This window comes from Cynocephalus volans, chromosome 8 (assembly GCF_027409185.1).
Source record: "Cynocephalus volans isolate mCynVol1 chromosome 8, mCynVol1.pri, whole genome shotgun sequence".
NCBI lineage: Eukaryota > Metazoa > Chordata > Mammalia > Dermoptera > Cynocephalidae > Cynocephalus > Cynocephalus volans.
The window spans coordinates 88,497,668-88,514,991 of record NC_084467.1 but is presented as its reverse complement, the minus strand read 5'-3'; the positions used below and the strand labels follow the sequence as shown (position 1 = coordinate 88,514,991).

Genomic DNA, 17,324 nt, shown 5'->3' with positions numbered 1-17,324 from the left:
GTCGTGTGAGCATTAAATGAGATAATGCTGTGATGAGCTAGTAACTAGCACATACTAAGTACTCAACAAATGACATCATCATCACTGTCATCATCACTATTTCTCAGCACAGTGTTCCCCAAAGAATACCCTGATGTGCAGCACTCTACCACCAAATAAATCTGAGAACCACTGGCAGAATTTAGCAATCTGCTTATTGATCTTACCAGTTTGTTTCTCAGATTCTTCTTTAATAACTGGGGCAGGTAAAGTGAACATCCTATTTATCGCAATTTAAAAATTCATTAGTTGTAAAACAGTGATTATAGCTCCACCTACTGGAAGTATAATATTTAACATACTAGTACTACTGTTCAATTTTTTAAATTATGAATAAATATTCTGTGGAGAATATTACCAAAGGAAATTATCTGAGGAAATTAATAAAAGAAGAACTAAAATAAAATTTGGTGTGGTAAAGGAAAGAAAAACCTACCATTTTCAATTTTGCTTTTAGGATGTGGTCCACTAAATGCTAAAAATTTTCCTGGAACAATCCAGTTGAAGTCACCATTTTCAACTCGCTGGCAGAATTTTGTGAGAAAAGAGAAGAAAAATATTTTATAATTCTTATACAATTTACGAAACCCTTACAAATAAAACTGCTTTCACTCTATTAGTACTAGACTAATTGAACATACATGAAGACAAAATAATATAGCTTAAAATTAAAATATGCATCTGATTCTCAAAATGCCATTTATGAATTCAATCCACTTTAGGAAAATGTCTATCTAGACTGTATAAAAAGTGCAGAAAATTTTAAGGTGGAAGTACTTTGCTTAAAATAAGTTTGTCTCCTGGCCACTCGACAATGAAATGAAATAAAAACAAACATTGCTTGCCCCAACAATAAATAAAGGGAGGTGAGATAAAATGGGAAATATAAGGACTTATATGAACATGGTAAACATACTTTAACAATGAAAAACAAGAAATATTCGGTTCATGATGAACACACTTCCAAATTTTTTGTTTTTATAGGTTGACATCTGTTATCAATGCTGATTTGTAGACTGGGAAACCACAGGAGGCAGATGTGAGGGATGGAGGCTCATTAAACCCTCAAGATCTGCCACAAACCAGAGTCAGCCAAAGTCTACTGCAGCAGCTGCAAACCCAAACAAGGGACAGGCAAGTGACATAAATAAAGGCAGATGATCCTCAGCTCTAGCTAATTAGTCACCTTGCAGGAAAACTGACTGAATGTGGCTAACCCACCAACTGTATTTTCATGTGAAATCTGTCCTTGAAGAGTTTGACCATTTAAAATTAAGTTTTTAGGACCATGAAGATAAATAAAGCATACTGTGGGCTGACTTTGATCACTAGTTGTCAGCCTTTAGTCTACACACTCTAGGGACTCTCAGAAAAGGCTTGAAGACCAGGAAAGGGGCCAAGCACCTTCCCACCACTCCATCATCTCTGTTCCTGTATGCCTCAGAACTCAAAGGACACTGGGCCAGGGCTAAAGGATACCCAAGATTCTACAGGTAATTGGGAGACATTTGTGAAATACATCACAAAATATCATATGTGAATCACCTCTTCACTTATGCCTTTTTCCACGCCCCCTCCCCTGCCACCCCATCCTCAGAGGCAGGGAGGCAACACGTCCATGGCTATTCATAGAAAAGGTTCTCTCTCCATTATATGAAAGGACCCCAATGGTAGGAATCTGAGCCAAATACAGAGTCTGCACTCTACTATAAGAACTCAATAAGTATTTGTTAAGTAAACTGGAATAATACCATCAAGGAAATCTGGGGCCACTACTTTAATTACTTATATTACCCATCACCATTTCTATGAACATCAAAACTTGGTTGTACAACTTCCATTTTTAAAATGCAGATGCTTCTTTTCAGCTATAAAAAGTTATAAATAAAACTTTACATGACACCGTATAAATGTCTGAAGTGCATTAATCTAATTGTAATAAACGTAATATCTCCATAAAAGCCAAAGTATAATCTTAGAGACACTATGAGTATTATGAGTACATATGCCAAATTAAATCTCAAGCACAGCTATTTATAACAATTTCAATTAAAAACCTAATACACAACGCTTTTTGGCAATTAAGCATTTGCTTGTTTAAATAAAACAGTCTCAAATTAATGATCCAATATCCCTCTCTAGTAATTATTAAGCTTTCACACTATTTAAAAGTACAAGAATAACGATATGTTCTAATCATCAAAAGACTAAAACCAATTCTTTACAAACAGAAGAAAATAAGTTTCTATGTTCACTACTTCTGCATCATTGACCACCAAGCAGGCTAGATAAATATATTGATATATATTGTTTATTTGGATTATAGACATCCATTTGGTTAACCAGTAATCTTTCATAATCAATCACATGGAGAGAAACAATGGACTCGCTAAGATATATTCACTCTCAGAACCAAAAGAATATGTTTGCAAATCTTCCTACCCAAAAAAGATAAATATTAGATAATATTGTGCTACATTCAGCAGTTTGGATAAGGTTGATAGAGTAAACTAAGAGATTTATGTCTTACATCTGAATCTGAAAAAAATTAATAAGAAAGTTACAGCTTTCAGCTGACCTAATATAACATAAGCTTACTTTGGTAATCTTCCAAAATTAACGTCTGAGCTTTCTTTCATTATGAAATGTCAATATTTATCAATAATAGAATATTTTAAATGACACAAATTGATTTTTCTAATTAAACACACACACACACTCTTCAAAGAAATCTGATCAGACAGGAACTTAAGGTACTTTCCAACTCTATAACATTATATAAACAAACATCTAAGCAAGGATGAGGAAAGAATACAATTTAACCTCTTCTCATCTAATGCCTACTACTTACCAAATACTGTGTGGAAAACTACAGATGTTCTTCATTATAAGAAAACCCCAAAATAAAATTTTGAATTCCTGAAACTAATATAATTAGGTGCCATTATTCACTTTACTATAGGATTCCTCAGTCCAACAAAGATTCACCAGTTTTCTTTTGAATTGCTAACTCTCTGGTGCATTTAAAATATATTTTTAAAACCATGAATATTTACACCTTCTAAGAAGTACAACTGTACTTCTGTTATAAGGGTCACAAATATATTTTTCAGTCCACTAAAAAATATTTGATCTTTTCGCCATTGTAATAAACATACAAAAAAATGGAAAGGGTAGTCCTTGAGATTGATAATTTCAAGACTTTACCGACAGGCGTATTTTCTAAGACAACATGGGAAAACCATTTTGAAGCACAATGCAACATTTGCCTGAGCCTTTATTATATATCAATAACCATAATTTGTTGTCACACATAAAATAATAAAAAGCATTCTCTCTATGCTTTTAAGGAGTCGGAAGTCAAGTGAGAACGACAAATAATAGTAATAATAATAGCAGCAAACATACATATAGCACTGACTCTGTGCTAGGCACTATTGTTTCCATGCAACTCATTTAATTCTCACAGCAACCCTATGAGGGTTATCTTCTCCCATTTTACCCATTAAAGAAAGTTGCATTAAATTTTTATATGTGCTATATAAGAGAAGTATATATAAGGTATAATGGTGGCACAAAGACTATTTTAGAAATGAAGAAGATACAACTACAATGTCTTGGCTGGCCATTTAGCTCGGTTGTTTAGAGCACGGTGCTGATAACACCAAGGTCCAGGGTTCAATTTCTGTACCAGCCAGCTGCCAAAAAAAAAAAAAAAAAGAACCACGATGTCTTTTTAAAATTCAATTAAAAGTACCTTCTTTATATTTCCCTAATTTCTAAAACAGTAAAATAGTGTTGACAGTATAGTTGTATTACATAAATGCAAACATGCTATAAAGATTGGCATTTTATGGGCTTAAAGTAAATATTTGAATTATTTGGTCTAAATTAAGTTGCCATTCCATTTGGCATTAAATAATAAACTCTAGATTATTAATTTAGATTTGCTTTTGTAAGAGACAATGTGGTGGAGGAAAAGAGGAGTGTCCCATATGGATGATTGCTTCGCCTCTGCTAGCAACAGCTGCAAAGGAGTGGGGAACACTGGGGGTAGAAAACATTCAGGGGACTGCTCCAACCAGCCCAGACCAGTGAACACCTCAGCTGATATAAAGGCAGGAAGCAAAAATCCAGTGCATGCTATTCACAATAGCCAAGAGATGGAATCAACCTAAATGTCCATCAGTGGATGAACTGGTTTATGTACACAATGGAATACTATTCAACGCAATGAAATAGTATTCAGCTATTTAAAAAAAAAAAAATGATATCCTATTATTTGCAGCCACATGGATGGAACTTGAAACCATCATGTTAAGTGAAGTAAATCAGGCACAGAAAGACAAATACTGCATGATCTCACTCATATGTGGAATATAAAAAAGAAAGAAAGAAAAGTGGTTCTCATAGAAGGACAGAGTAGAATAATGGTTACCAGAGGCTGGGATGGGAAGGGGAGTGGGGAGGGAAAAAGGTGGATTAAAGGGTACAAAGTTACAGGTAGATAGCAAGAATAAGTTCTGGTGTTCTAGGCTGACTATAGCTAATAATATTACACTGTATATTTCTAAATAGCTAGAAAAGAGGGTCTTGAATGTAATCACCACAAAGAAAAGATAAATGTTTAGGTGATAGGGAATCCTTGTACCATATATGCGTGTATTGAAACAACACACTGTGCCCCCACCGATATGTACAATTAAAAATTATTTTTTTTAAAAAATGCAAGGCATGTTTGCAGATGCCTTTCCAGTGCTCAGTCTTGGAAAGTGTGTATACCCAGAAATCATGAGGCCCTGAAGACAGCAGTATACTGGGGGGGGGGGGACGCACATGGGGGAAAACGGAAGACAAAGGACTTGCAAGGGAGACTGAGAAAAATGGGCAGAGATGGAAGGAGAAATGCAAGAGACAGCACCTTACAAGTTAAGGAAGGAAAGCAAGTTTCCAGAATTAGAGAGTAGTCACAGACGAAATCAAGTAGGAAGAAGACCAAGCCCAGACACTTGGTTTTGCTAACTCCCAGGAACATTTTCAGCAGAGTTGTGATGGTAGAGGCCAGACCATAATTAGTTACAGAGTCAAGATTGCTCTTTTAAGAAGTTTGGAGGTAAAAGAAAGGATAGAAACCAAAAAATATTTAAAAAGGAAAAAGAAAAATCACTTAGGACAGGGTAGACCTGAAAACATTTTATGGACTTAATAAACATGCTCCTTAAACCAGCAATGGGTATACCATATCAGTAGATGTGGAAACACTGGGTCCCTCCTATTTAGCAGTTGCAGTGGCCAGAAAGGAATTTTGCTTCCTGAAACTTGTGGCCTTTGAGTGGGGTAATTAATTCTGGCTTCAGGGGAATGTTTGTAATTCTTGTAACAGTCAAATCACTGTGGGAGGCACACCTCCATAATTGTTCCAGGTGGTGAAGACATGCCCACATACCTGCTTTCTGGGGCTTCCTTGATCCCAGGCCTGTGGTGGGAATTCACAATTACAGTGGCAGGAATTCCCATTTTTCCAGTTCCAGAATTCATGAATAAGTAAAGAAGGCAAACCAAGCAGCATCCAGATTACTGTACAAATTCAAATCCAAAGCAAAGTGCTGACACATGATACCTTCAGTGTTCAACAATATCGACTCCTTCCTGCTGATGACCTGAGGTGGCTTGTGGAGAGATGGGAGACCTAACAAACTGTGCTAGTTCTCAAGGTTCATGCTAAAGGGCACCACGTGGTCAGTCTGACAATCTACTTATGCAATGAAGGATGACACAGTCAACTTGGAGACAATCCCTGGTCATATATTAAACTAAAATAATGTTACATGCAAACCTGATCTTGGATTACAATATCCAGCAATCTATGTTGCAAATAACCAATTTAAGAAAAAAACTTCACTCACAGCATAGATTGGCTGGTGATAAAACAAAGAAACATCATTTCAGGAAGTTGCCTACCATAGTAATATTTGTACCCTGGAGTTAACTAATCAAAATGGATTCTTAATTAACATGTCCTACTCACTTTCCACTGAAAACAGATCATATAGAAAAAAAAATCTTGAAATATACTTTACTCTTGTTTTTAGTATTCATTCACTCATTTATTCATTAGTTCTTTCTCATTCCACAAACATTTAATGACAGCCACTATGAGCGTACCATGCTACTAGGTGTGAAAGTTGACAAAATCACTTTCTGTCAGATCCAGACAATACAGCCAGGAAAGGTACGAAGTTGGGGGGGGGGATGGATTATGTTTGTCTGAGATAAGGACTGTTTCTACAAACTTTTCTAAAACCCATGAGAAATCCTTTCCCATCTTTCACATCCTTCACACATCTCTTACTTTGCACATACACACGTTTGTGACAAAGTTTATCACTAGACACTCTTTAGAACTACAGTTAATTCAGATAAGATGCTCAGAGAAGAAACTGCCAGTCGTGGCATCTCAACCAATGAAGTGATGACAAATCTGACTCTGAGCCTCCAAACCAATGAACTCTGTTTCCAATCAGCTTACATGAACCTCTTCCTTCTTGCCAATAAAAGCTTTAGCTTATTACCCTTCCCTCACCAAACGCGTTTATGGCTTGCCATGGTATGCATTCCGGATTATAATCTTATTTTCTATTCCCAAATAAACTCAAGATATTTGGAGATACTTTTCACTAATGTGTTTTTCCAGGTTAACATAGGTTACTTATTCAAACAAAGATGAATAAGTCTAACTTCCTGCCCGCAAGTACCCACAGAGTGCAGGCAAGACACAGATGTGTACACGGGTACCATGCAATGTTCCATTAAAAGAGCTTCCACAGGCTGAGAATTATTTCACAGTCAGCCATGTAAATGCAGTGGACTGGAAAGAAGGGATCTCAGGCAGGAGGAACAAGAACATGTCCAAAGGCACAAAAGCATGAAGAAGAGCTGCCATCGGGGAAGCTGCGTGGATTTGGGTATGAGCAGGGAGTGGAAAAGATGAGAATGGAGAGGAAGGAAAAGCCCATGTCAAGAAGGACGTTTGTGCTGTATTTTCCTCCACACTTTTAGTCAGTGTGGAGCCCATGAAGGACTTAAAACAGGGCAGTGACATAAACAGACTTAATTTTTAAAACATATACTCTGACCATAATGTGAAAACTTCATCAAAGAGGCCCGAGATTCAAGAAGGACCAATCCCAGGCATCCAGAATAGACCAATGCTTTCTCACAAGCAGATCCCAGATGGGCTGCCTTGTAATGTAGATAGTATAATATGAAATCACTTTCTAGAAGATCAATGTTCTTTGCCCAAAAGAGCATCCTTTAGGTGAAGATAGCAATAATGATGACCTGTGAATTGCTGGAATATCTCAAGAGCAAAACACTCCACATTCTGCCTGTTCATGAATCCATGAGAAATTCTGCCTAGACAACTAATTTGATAATCATGGAGATAGTGGCTCATGGCAAGAGTCAAACATGATAACTTCTGCAGAATGAGGTAGTAGAATATATAGATTATGTAGTATCAGGAGACAAGAGCAAAGGCTCCAACCCTACCCACAAAGAGAGGAAATGACAGGTAGCCAGCCTCCCGGGGGAGAAAGGTGGGGGAGAGGGCACTAGCAAATATACTGAGCACACAAGAGGCACTTCGTGTCTGTCTGATAAACAAACTGAAAAGCTGTAAGGTTGAGGCCATAAGGAGTGTAATGTGGCTTCCTGACTCACATAACAAATGTTTATGTGCACATCATTGTTTCTTTAAAACAAGTTTCCTAACCAGTATGACCAAAATGTAGTTGCCTGGTCAGAGACAGGACAGCCAGAGTCCCCAGGCCAGTCGCCAACAGCTGTGAGCTATGATCATAGCAGGTTGAGCAAATATTATCATTTTCTCTCTATGCCATGATAAGAGAAACAAAAGGAAGCCCTGCGCAGTGACTCCGCTCTCTGTAGGCGGTAACTGGTGCCTCTGTCATCAGGCAAGCAGGAGCCAAGTGCAGCTCTAATTCTGTCAAGGTAAAGAAGTGGCCCAGGTTTGTCTGTGTGTGAAAGCACAGGGTCAAGTAATAGCTTGATATTCTGGAAAATATCCTAATGCTGACAAAACTACTTTATAGAAAGCATTTTTTTCCCCACAAAAAAGGAATGATTGGGGGGTGGGGTGGGGAGTCAAAGTAATTTCGCCATTTTGAAGTAGTTTGTGAACTTTAAGCTTCACCTAACCTCCAAAAGGGTATTCAAGGCAGCTCCTTGAAACTGCATAAGCCAAATTCCGTATGGGGTGATAAATGTAAGCCACAGTGATGAAGCACCCCTACATGTTGCCACTGAAGCACCATTTTTCTACATGTCTTTCCTCACTCCTAATTAAGAACAGGGTACTACTGAGACAAAATAGGGCTAGGCCTGTGAACCACACTGACTCCATTTTCCCTGCAGAGGATATTTTGCTATTTTTCCACTCCTCAGTCATGAGACTCCCAGGGCACATGATTACCCCAGACCTGCCCTGATAAAATAAACTGAGATAAGATATTCACTGAATCGCAATACCCTTCCCCAAGGCTTGTTTCTTGTAATTATAAAAATTAAGTTACAGATTAACCTTAAGACCCCGTTAGGAGTTCCCCCATTCACAAAGCTTCAAGATGACTGCTACAATGACCCTACTGCGGTGAGGATAATAAACACCACCACCATCTTGGACCTACTGAGAAGGTGCGAGGACCAAAGCCCCAACTGAGCATGCACCCATGATGCAACCAGGAAGAACAGAAAGGACCACCTCCAGAGGTGCAGAATGATGACACTGGCCTGCACCTCTTAACCCCTTTCACTAAGGACCCTGAGCAGCTCCCTGTAGCTACCTATACAGCTTTCCTGTAGCTACCCACCTCATGCATAAGTCTATCTCCTCTTTTAATAAAGTGTTGCTTGCTTCACTGCTGGGTGCACTGTTCATTTCTATGATTTTGGGACCCAAGAACCTAATTCAGTAACACTACTACAGGATAACATTTTCTCTATGTTTTTCTGTAAGTTCATCTGTGTATGGCCAGCCTAGGGACATCACGAAAAATGGCAAGCTTCCTGATAAACAGTGGAAAGCCCCTCAGGAAAACTAAACTACCAAAATAAAGATAACTTCAAATTCTCTCTAATGAATAATGACTGCTTAAGAGTAGCGTCATTAATGATCAATAGTGTTTAGGCAAGGCCTTGTTTGGTAAGGACAGTTATCCCCCACAAAAAAATAGACAAAAAGTTGACTGAAGGCAGACTGTATGTGGGTGTTACTTCAAGGTCTTATAAGCAGAACATTATCCTACACCAGCACTAACCACTATACTTTACTACTGAAGAGCAAATAGTTCTTCATGTACCTACAGGTACATAATTTGATGGAATACTCAATCTCTTTCATTTAAATTATTTTCCCCTAGGGAAAAAGGTCTATATTTTTCTGGACTGATCAATGGATGTATTTCAAAGGAGTGACTGCATTCTCTGTCCTCAAGTTCTTTGAGAATACCTTAAGAAATCTGATGGAAAAGTACGAATGTCTGACACTGATTCCTAGAGGAAGCTTTTGAACCACCACCTTACAGTGACTTTTCTGGACCTGCACAGCATATCTGCCAGAATTATATCTATTTGATCACTGCAAATGTGAAGAACTGAATAGTTCCACAACAGCTTGGCAAAGGACCTGGAAAGACCACATTTTGAAAGATACTTTTGCAAGATGGAAGCCAATCCTGGTATTGTTTATCAATACTTAATACAATGGGCCATTTGCAAGTCACATGAAAATAAAGTAAGAGCTTAAGATATCTTCAAGCCTTCTAAATATGACAAGGCCTTGAAATTAACTATGTGAACAATTAGATCACGCGAAGCAAGGAGATATAACCTGTTCTGCCTCTCCTAGGCTTCACGTCACACTGATGGACTATGATCATACACTGGCAAACCTGTCTTGGTAAAATCTGTACTCTAGCTACATATGGCTACTGTGAACCTGAAATGTGGCTAGTCCAAATTAAGATATGTCATCATATAAACTACACATTGGGTTTTGAAGGCTTAATTTTTTTAAAAACGTAAAATACCTCATTAATAATTTTTACATTGTTTACGTGTTGAAATAATATTTTGGATATATTACATTAAGTAAAATGTATTATTAAAATTAATTTCATCTTTTTTTTTTCTTTTTGGAAATGTGGCTACTAGAATACAGTCACACTCCATATAAGGACATTTCAGTCAATGACAGATTGCATGCATATGCAATGGTAGTCCCATAAGACTATAATGACTCTACCATATAGCCTAGGTGTATAGTAGGTCCTACTATCTAGGTTTGTATAAATACACTCTATGATGTTCACACAATGACGAAATTACCTAATGACACATTTCTCAGAGCACTGTGACACATGACTGTATTTAAAATATACATACAGAACTCCCATTAGAGTTCTGTTGGACAGCACTGCTTCAAGCCTTTGAATTGCAGGACGAAGATGGATATAACCTTTTGCAGAATGAGCGGAAGTTTATCTGCAGATTTTATACTACAAGCATTTTCCACATTCTGCTGATCTTGTCATTAGCAGCATTTTTAAGTAGCATTCGTGTCATAATATTCCCCTTTAATCTCACATAGAGATGTAGGCTCACTGATTTAGCCTTGTCCTTGAGCCATTTATATATTAAATGTAGTTTAGTAAAGAAGAGCCTTTGAAAAGCTTCATCCTGAACATCCCCCAATCATCTAAGACTTACATTCTCAGAAATTGCTGTCAACAATAAAATTTTATGTTAAAAACTACAATATCTTCATTGGAATATTGACTTTGTTCGAGCTAATGAGATGTACGAATTCAGCTATTCCACAAGTTCACCAAATGTCCAACATCACTAGAGCAGGACAAACAGTGAGAGAAGTTATAACAGGAAATGAAGGACTCACAGACTGTCGGAAAAGAGTTCCTTTATTTATTCACTTATTCGTTAAGCAAACATTTATGAAATGCCTATCCCCTGTCAATCACACCTGTATTTGTGGTTTTCTATTTTACAGGCTTTATGATAGAATAGAAACATCGTTCCCAAAAAGGAAGTTGTATGACAGAAAACTTTTCATATGTTCACCAAAACTGACTGGTCTCTCATTACCTGGGTAGTAGTGGTTGTTAATTCAGGTGAAGGTATGACCACATTCTTTCCAAATGTTTGGTTGGTTGGTTGGTTGTTTGGTTGGTTTGCAAGAATAAAATTGTACTGTTTGCTTCAGGTTTTTCAGTAGCTTTTTCAACTAACCCTCAACATCACCATTAAAGTTTTTAAAAAAGAGAGAGAAAAGAAGGAATAAGTAAAATGTCCACTATTTTTTCTCTTTGTCGTGGTGTTTGTTCCTTCCCCTCCCTCTCTATCCCTCACCCCTGATCTCTCCTTTAACTGAAATGGCTTTCTTCATGTGTTTGTGTTTGGCCATGTATTTTTCTTCATGCTCATATACATGGGGCAGAGATCCAGGTTTTGGGGGGGCCTGAAACGTACCTAACTTGGGGTCCACTTTAAGAATACAAAATTATTAATATAAAATTAAGTATAGGACCTTAAAAGGTGCCCATGCAAGTGGGGAGTCTCTAAAATGTAAGCTTCATTAGTTTCCAAGTAAATCACTGTTCCTCATATAATACAGCTATATGCATCTATGTATGAGATGGGCAGTGTCTTGTTATTGTTTGTTTTATAAAAAAGATTCTAAGTACTCCTCTGTATCTTTTCAACAATACATTATAGAAATCATCCCAAGACAAGTAGTATAGCTCAATTCATTTTTTAAATAACTACGTAACATCCCATGATGTATACAAGTATGTACCACAGGTTATCCAACCTTCTCCCTTATAAGTGCATATTCCCTTTATTTCTCATTTTCTGGGGTTTTTTGAGGGGAGAAGAAGTTCTCTTGCCACTACTTAAAATTCCACAAAAAACAATGTATGCTTTTTTTAAAAAAAAGGAATAGTCTTTAGGGATTTTTAATAAATTGCACTAATTTTATTAATTTTGGGAGAAGTAGCAATTTTATGATGTAGACTTTCTACTCAAGAACACGGTATGTGTTTTTCCATTTGGTCATAGCTCATCCATAGGGAATATGCAATCTAATAAGGAAAATAAATGCTGTATGCAAATATAAATCACCATGATATAAGAAAAATGGAAGGTACAAATTGCATCACACGAAACTGAAGGGGAGGGAATGCTCCAGAGGTGAGAACTGATCTGCATAGGGGAAAGGTTAAAGGAGAGAGGGTCTGGGGAAAAGCAAGCTCAGCCAGGGCACAGAGACATTCAAGAAACAGTGAATAAGCAGCTCGGAGGGGCTGGACCACACAGTGTGTACCGTGAAGAAACAGGAGATAAGGCTAGAGGGTAGTCTGGAGCTCGTCACAGCTAAGAATGCTAGGACAGTGGAGTTTATCCTCGTTTCAGTTTGGGCCAAGAACAAGATGAAAGCTCTGTTTTAAGATCACTCAGTAAGGTGTATGCAAGAAGGCCTGGGAGGAGAAGAGCCAGCAGTCTGTTAGAGAGTGGTCCATGGGAGATGTGAGACCTGAGGCAGAGGGAAGGAAGTGGGAGCAGAGAGGAGAGGAGAGAGATAACACATCCTGTGGCACCAACAACAGGAATTCAAATACTCACTACGTTAAGGAGGAAAAAAGAGATGCTTCTAGTCTTAAGCCTAGGTGAACAGCAGAATGGTGATGTCATTAACACAGATGAACAAAGCAGAATACCGTGTTTGGGTAAAAGATGGCCAGTTTCTTTTCAGTTATGTTCAATTTACCATGTAAGCAGGATATCCAAATAGACATACCCTGGACTGGAAATCAAAATGTAAGGGCTGCCCTCGTCTTATTAAGGATACTGACAAATTTTACTACTCCTCTGAAGAAACCCAACAAATGAGTTCATTTTCACAGAATGTTCTACAGGCTTCTCATCCTTCAAGAAAAGTTAACTACTTCTATCTAGCTCCTCCTTATCCTACTCAGAAAGTGTTCTTCAGAACATGTCTCTTTATAGCACAAACTAGCTTGAATAGCCTCGCCTAAACCCTGCGTAGCTGTGCAGGCAAGTCATTCGAAAGCTTTGTAATGGTGCTATGGGGAAAAAATTCAGCCAACAATTAGAACTAAGTAAATTCATCCATATTTCAAAATAATATTTATATGGTCAAAAATATCATAAGGCACCAATCCAGTTTTGTTTTAAATAAAACCAAAATTTTAAAATAAAAGTAACTTATAATTTCACTACCAAACCATACTTTGAAATTACTTTTTCTTATAAACTCAAGGTGCAAAGGGGTTGTCCATAAAGGTTTGATAAGAGAACATATAGAGATATGGCATTTTCCCAAACTAAAATTTTGGTAACTCCTAGTTCAAAGGAAATAACCAAAGCTGAAAGGACAAAACTAACAGCTATAGAAAACTGTGGAATGCTTTTATTTAGCAGCCACTCAATTCTGAAAACCTGACTGTGAGAGGGAAGACAAAAAATTTAAATAACATGAAATTATGTTCTGCAAAAAAATTAAATGTACAAACCTCATAGTGTTCATATTCATCCACATCAAATGTTTCAAAGTCAAAAAATCCATGTTGTAATCCCTAAAAGCAGAATTTGAATTAGTTTTTCCACACTAAATTGATAAATGCTGCTTGTCACTTCTAGAACTCCTATTCACAAAATGATCCTTACTGACCTGGAAGAGAAAGCTTGAAACTTTTGACTTTTAATGCATATCTAGAAATCATTTTATAATTCTAGTAATTTTGCTTTAAGACTGTCTTAGAAGTAGAACTAAACACTTAGAATAATGAAATATGTCCCAGAAAAGGTGCCTCTTGAGTTAGTTTACACTAGTTTATATGTAAAATTCACTATATATATATAAAACGGAACATAGCAAATTTATGGTTAAAATCTGTTGGAAACTGTACCTGACTATGACGGAATATATCATAGTGATTAGCTTCTCAGATAGAAGAAGAAAAATAAATTATTCTTAGAAGGTTTTGTTTTCCTTTTATCACAATGAGATCAAAAAAGGGCATTTTTATTTAATAGGCCCTTATTCCTAAACTCTACCTTGGGAGAATTGGTTTCGTGGTGATAGTTTCTGACAGACTAAAAGTGTACTTGACTGCTCTTACAATTTAGAAGGAAGAACTGATATTTTTAACAACACAAAGGGTAACTTCATATTACTTTTGGTAACTAATGACTTAGAAATCTTAAAATCTAGCTTACTGAGGGGCCGGCCCATGGCTCACTCGGGAGAGTGCGGTGCTGATAACACCAAGGCCCCGGGTTCGGATCCCATATACGGATGGCCGGTTCGCTCACTGGCTGAGTGTGGTGCTGACAACACCAAGTCAAGGGTTAAGATCCCCTTACCAGTCATCTTTTAAAAAAAAAAAAAAAAAAAAAATCTAGCTTACTCAGATCTAATATTTTAAGGAGGACAAAGAGTCTCTTACATTATAAACCGTGAAGCTATACAGGTCACAGTAGAATATAAAACCACCAGTACATTTAAAAGTTACATGATCAAGTCATTAAAAATAGAAAAAGAAACTAGTAAGCCAAGCTCCAGTACATCGATCTGTGAAAACGGTTTAGGGACCACTGTTTTTTCAAAAGTGAAACAGGGACCACCTGCATCAGAAACACTTAGGGTAACTTATATTAAAAAACAGATTCCTAGACCCCATCCCAGAGTTATTAAATCGGATTCTCTAGGGATGGGGCCCAGGATCAGCATCTTTAATATGCCTTCCTAAGTGATTGTTATAAATGCTAAATTCTGACAGCACTGGCTTAGGCAATCCCTACAGAGTAAACAGAACAAGTTATTTAAATTATTTCAACTTTAAGAAAGCAACTTATTTCATCCACACACACCATTCCAAAGAAAACCAAGAAAAATATCCTCTGAATGATCCATTTTTCTTTCTTTCTCTTTATTTTTAAAGTGTGTGTTTGTGTCTCTGTGTATTCACATAATACATAAACTAAGCATATGACAATGTCAATACCTCAAAATCTGAAAAATATACTCTCTAAACAGGCAAAAATGTGGCTGTACTTTGTATACATTCTTAGAAGGGTACTCACTGCCACAAAAATACCCCAGCACATGACCTCTTATGTGAGATGGTGTACATCCACGCAATGTGTCTCAGTTGCTTAAAGACATGTGGAACAATCTATCGGATCCTCTAAAATCTCATCCATATTTGGGTAAATGCCAACATCTTATGATAGAAAAGTTTACAAAAGACTTTATTCATGAACAAAGTCACACTTTTCCTCTACATCAGGAAGGATGTCATAAATTTCTAAATCAAGTTTCCAGTTACCATAATAACAAGGATATTCCAATGTAAACTCTTTCTGAATTTTATAAATGTTATAAAAGAAATGGCCTGTACCAGGTGGTAGGAAAGACAAAACTAATAGTAATAGTGACAATAAATAAATCACTTTTTTCCATCAGGCATATTTTCTAAATGCTATAATTATGAATTATATGTTGGTAATATCTCCATAAAAGTTCTTAACTGTTAATACCGGGAGTTCATTTTGGTGATATTGCTTGCAGGCGTGGGCTAGAGTATCTCCATAGGTTTTTAAGTGAAAAAAAAAAAAATATATATATATATATATATATATATATTTGAAAAGTATTTTAAAGTTTGAGAAGCTTTAAATTCATTTTAAAATAAAATATCAGTCAGAAACAAACATACATAAAACAGGTAGCATATTTATCATAACGATTTTCTCAACTCAAAACATGGCAAAATTGGTTTACCAGAAAAAAGAAACAAGCTAAAATTGCTACTGATACTATATTTGTAGCTCACGATAACCCTTGTCAGTGGTTTCTGTAATACATACATTCCTGACTGATAACAAATCATGGCTATATGTTCACGATGGAATTTCGAAGATGGAATTGAAAAATAATATGAATTTTTCCATGAATTTTTTGATGTACCCTTGTATGTACTTTGAGCCCTTGTTAGAATTCACAGTACACATTGCATGAGTTCATAGAATGCAAATTAATGTTTCTAAAGCATGTTCCAAAAGCATGTTCCAAAAGCTCTCAAAAACTTTTAGTCCTCCATTATATATAAATAACTAAATAACTACATCTTTGTTCTCAGACTTTAGAGGGCATCAAATCACTGGAAAGATTGTTCAAAAACAGACTGCAGGGCCCCACCCCAAGAGTTTTTATTTCAGCGGTCTATGGAGAGGACCAACTAACAGAGAACAGTGCTTAGATAACTTCCTGTCCCTCCCCAACTAAGATCAAGCTTGATAACGAAGCTAGGCAGGTGACAAAGTAAAGTCACAGGCACAGCACCAGCTAGAAGTGATAAATCTGCCCTAGAGCACAAATAGTTTAAGTGAGAAAGGGAGTACCCTTCCCCTCCTCTCCCTACCTGACCCCCCCACCCCCCCATTTGCCCTCTTGTCTGTATTTCACAAATCAATCATCTTTCAAGAAGTGAAAAGCCTTCTGCTTACTGGCTCCCCTCTCTTCTCTCCCAAAACAAATAAGAATGTTTACATTATTCCTTTTCCATATATATATATATATATTTTTTTTTTTTTTTTTTTTTTTTTTTTAAAGGTGATCAGTAAGGGGATCTTAACCCTTGACTTGGTGTTGTCAGCACCACATTCTCCCAAGTGAGCCATGGGCTGGCCTCCTTTTTCATATTTTTAAACTACTGTGTCAACTAAAGCAAGAAGAATTGTTATTACCTTTCTGATTCCCTGCAAACAGTCGAGGATGGTGAGATTGTAAGTGCAGTTTCCAAAGGAAGCATCCCTATGAATATAAATGAACTCAACATTAAAAACTTGCGTTTAGAATAGTCAAATAATAAAATACCAAAGTCAGTTGGAGACATCCTTCTTTGGCTTCACAGATGTCAATATGATAAACTTATATAATACATCAGATCCTGGTAGCTAACTATTTCTGCAGCTTAACTGAACCACTTCTGAAATTGCTTTAATCCAATAGGCAGAACTAGTAAGAAAGCAGATTTAAGAGCCTGAGCTCCAGAGTCAGACAGCCTTCATTCAAATTCCAATTTTGCCATGTACTGGCTAGAAACTTGAGCAAGTTATTTTACCTCTATGAGTCTTGGTTTCCTCATTTCTGAAATGAAGTT

The 17,324-nt window shown here is 36.9% G+C and overlaps 1 protein-coding gene across 7 annotated transcripts in view; it reads right to left on the bottom strand.

Moving 5' to 3' along the window:
• Positions 1 to 17,324, bottom strand: part of CDC14A (cell division cycle 14A) — a 159,722-nt gene that overhangs the window by 60,625 nt on the left and 81,773 nt on the right. For 6 of the 7 annotated variants that reach the window (XM_063104365.1, XM_063104369.1, XM_063104364.1 and 3 more), the window contains 3 exons: positions 16,909 to 16,975; positions 13,671 to 13,733; positions 476 to 563 (listed from right to left, as the gene is read on the bottom strand). In XM_063104365.1, the coding sequence (XP_062960435.1) occupies positions 476 to 563; positions 13,671 to 13,733; positions 16,909 to 16,975 (218 nt within the window). The remainder of the gene's footprint in view (positions 1 to 475; positions 564 to 13,670; positions 13,734 to 16,908; positions 16,976 to 17,324) is intronic. The other variant, XM_063104368.1, reaches the window with a different exon arrangement.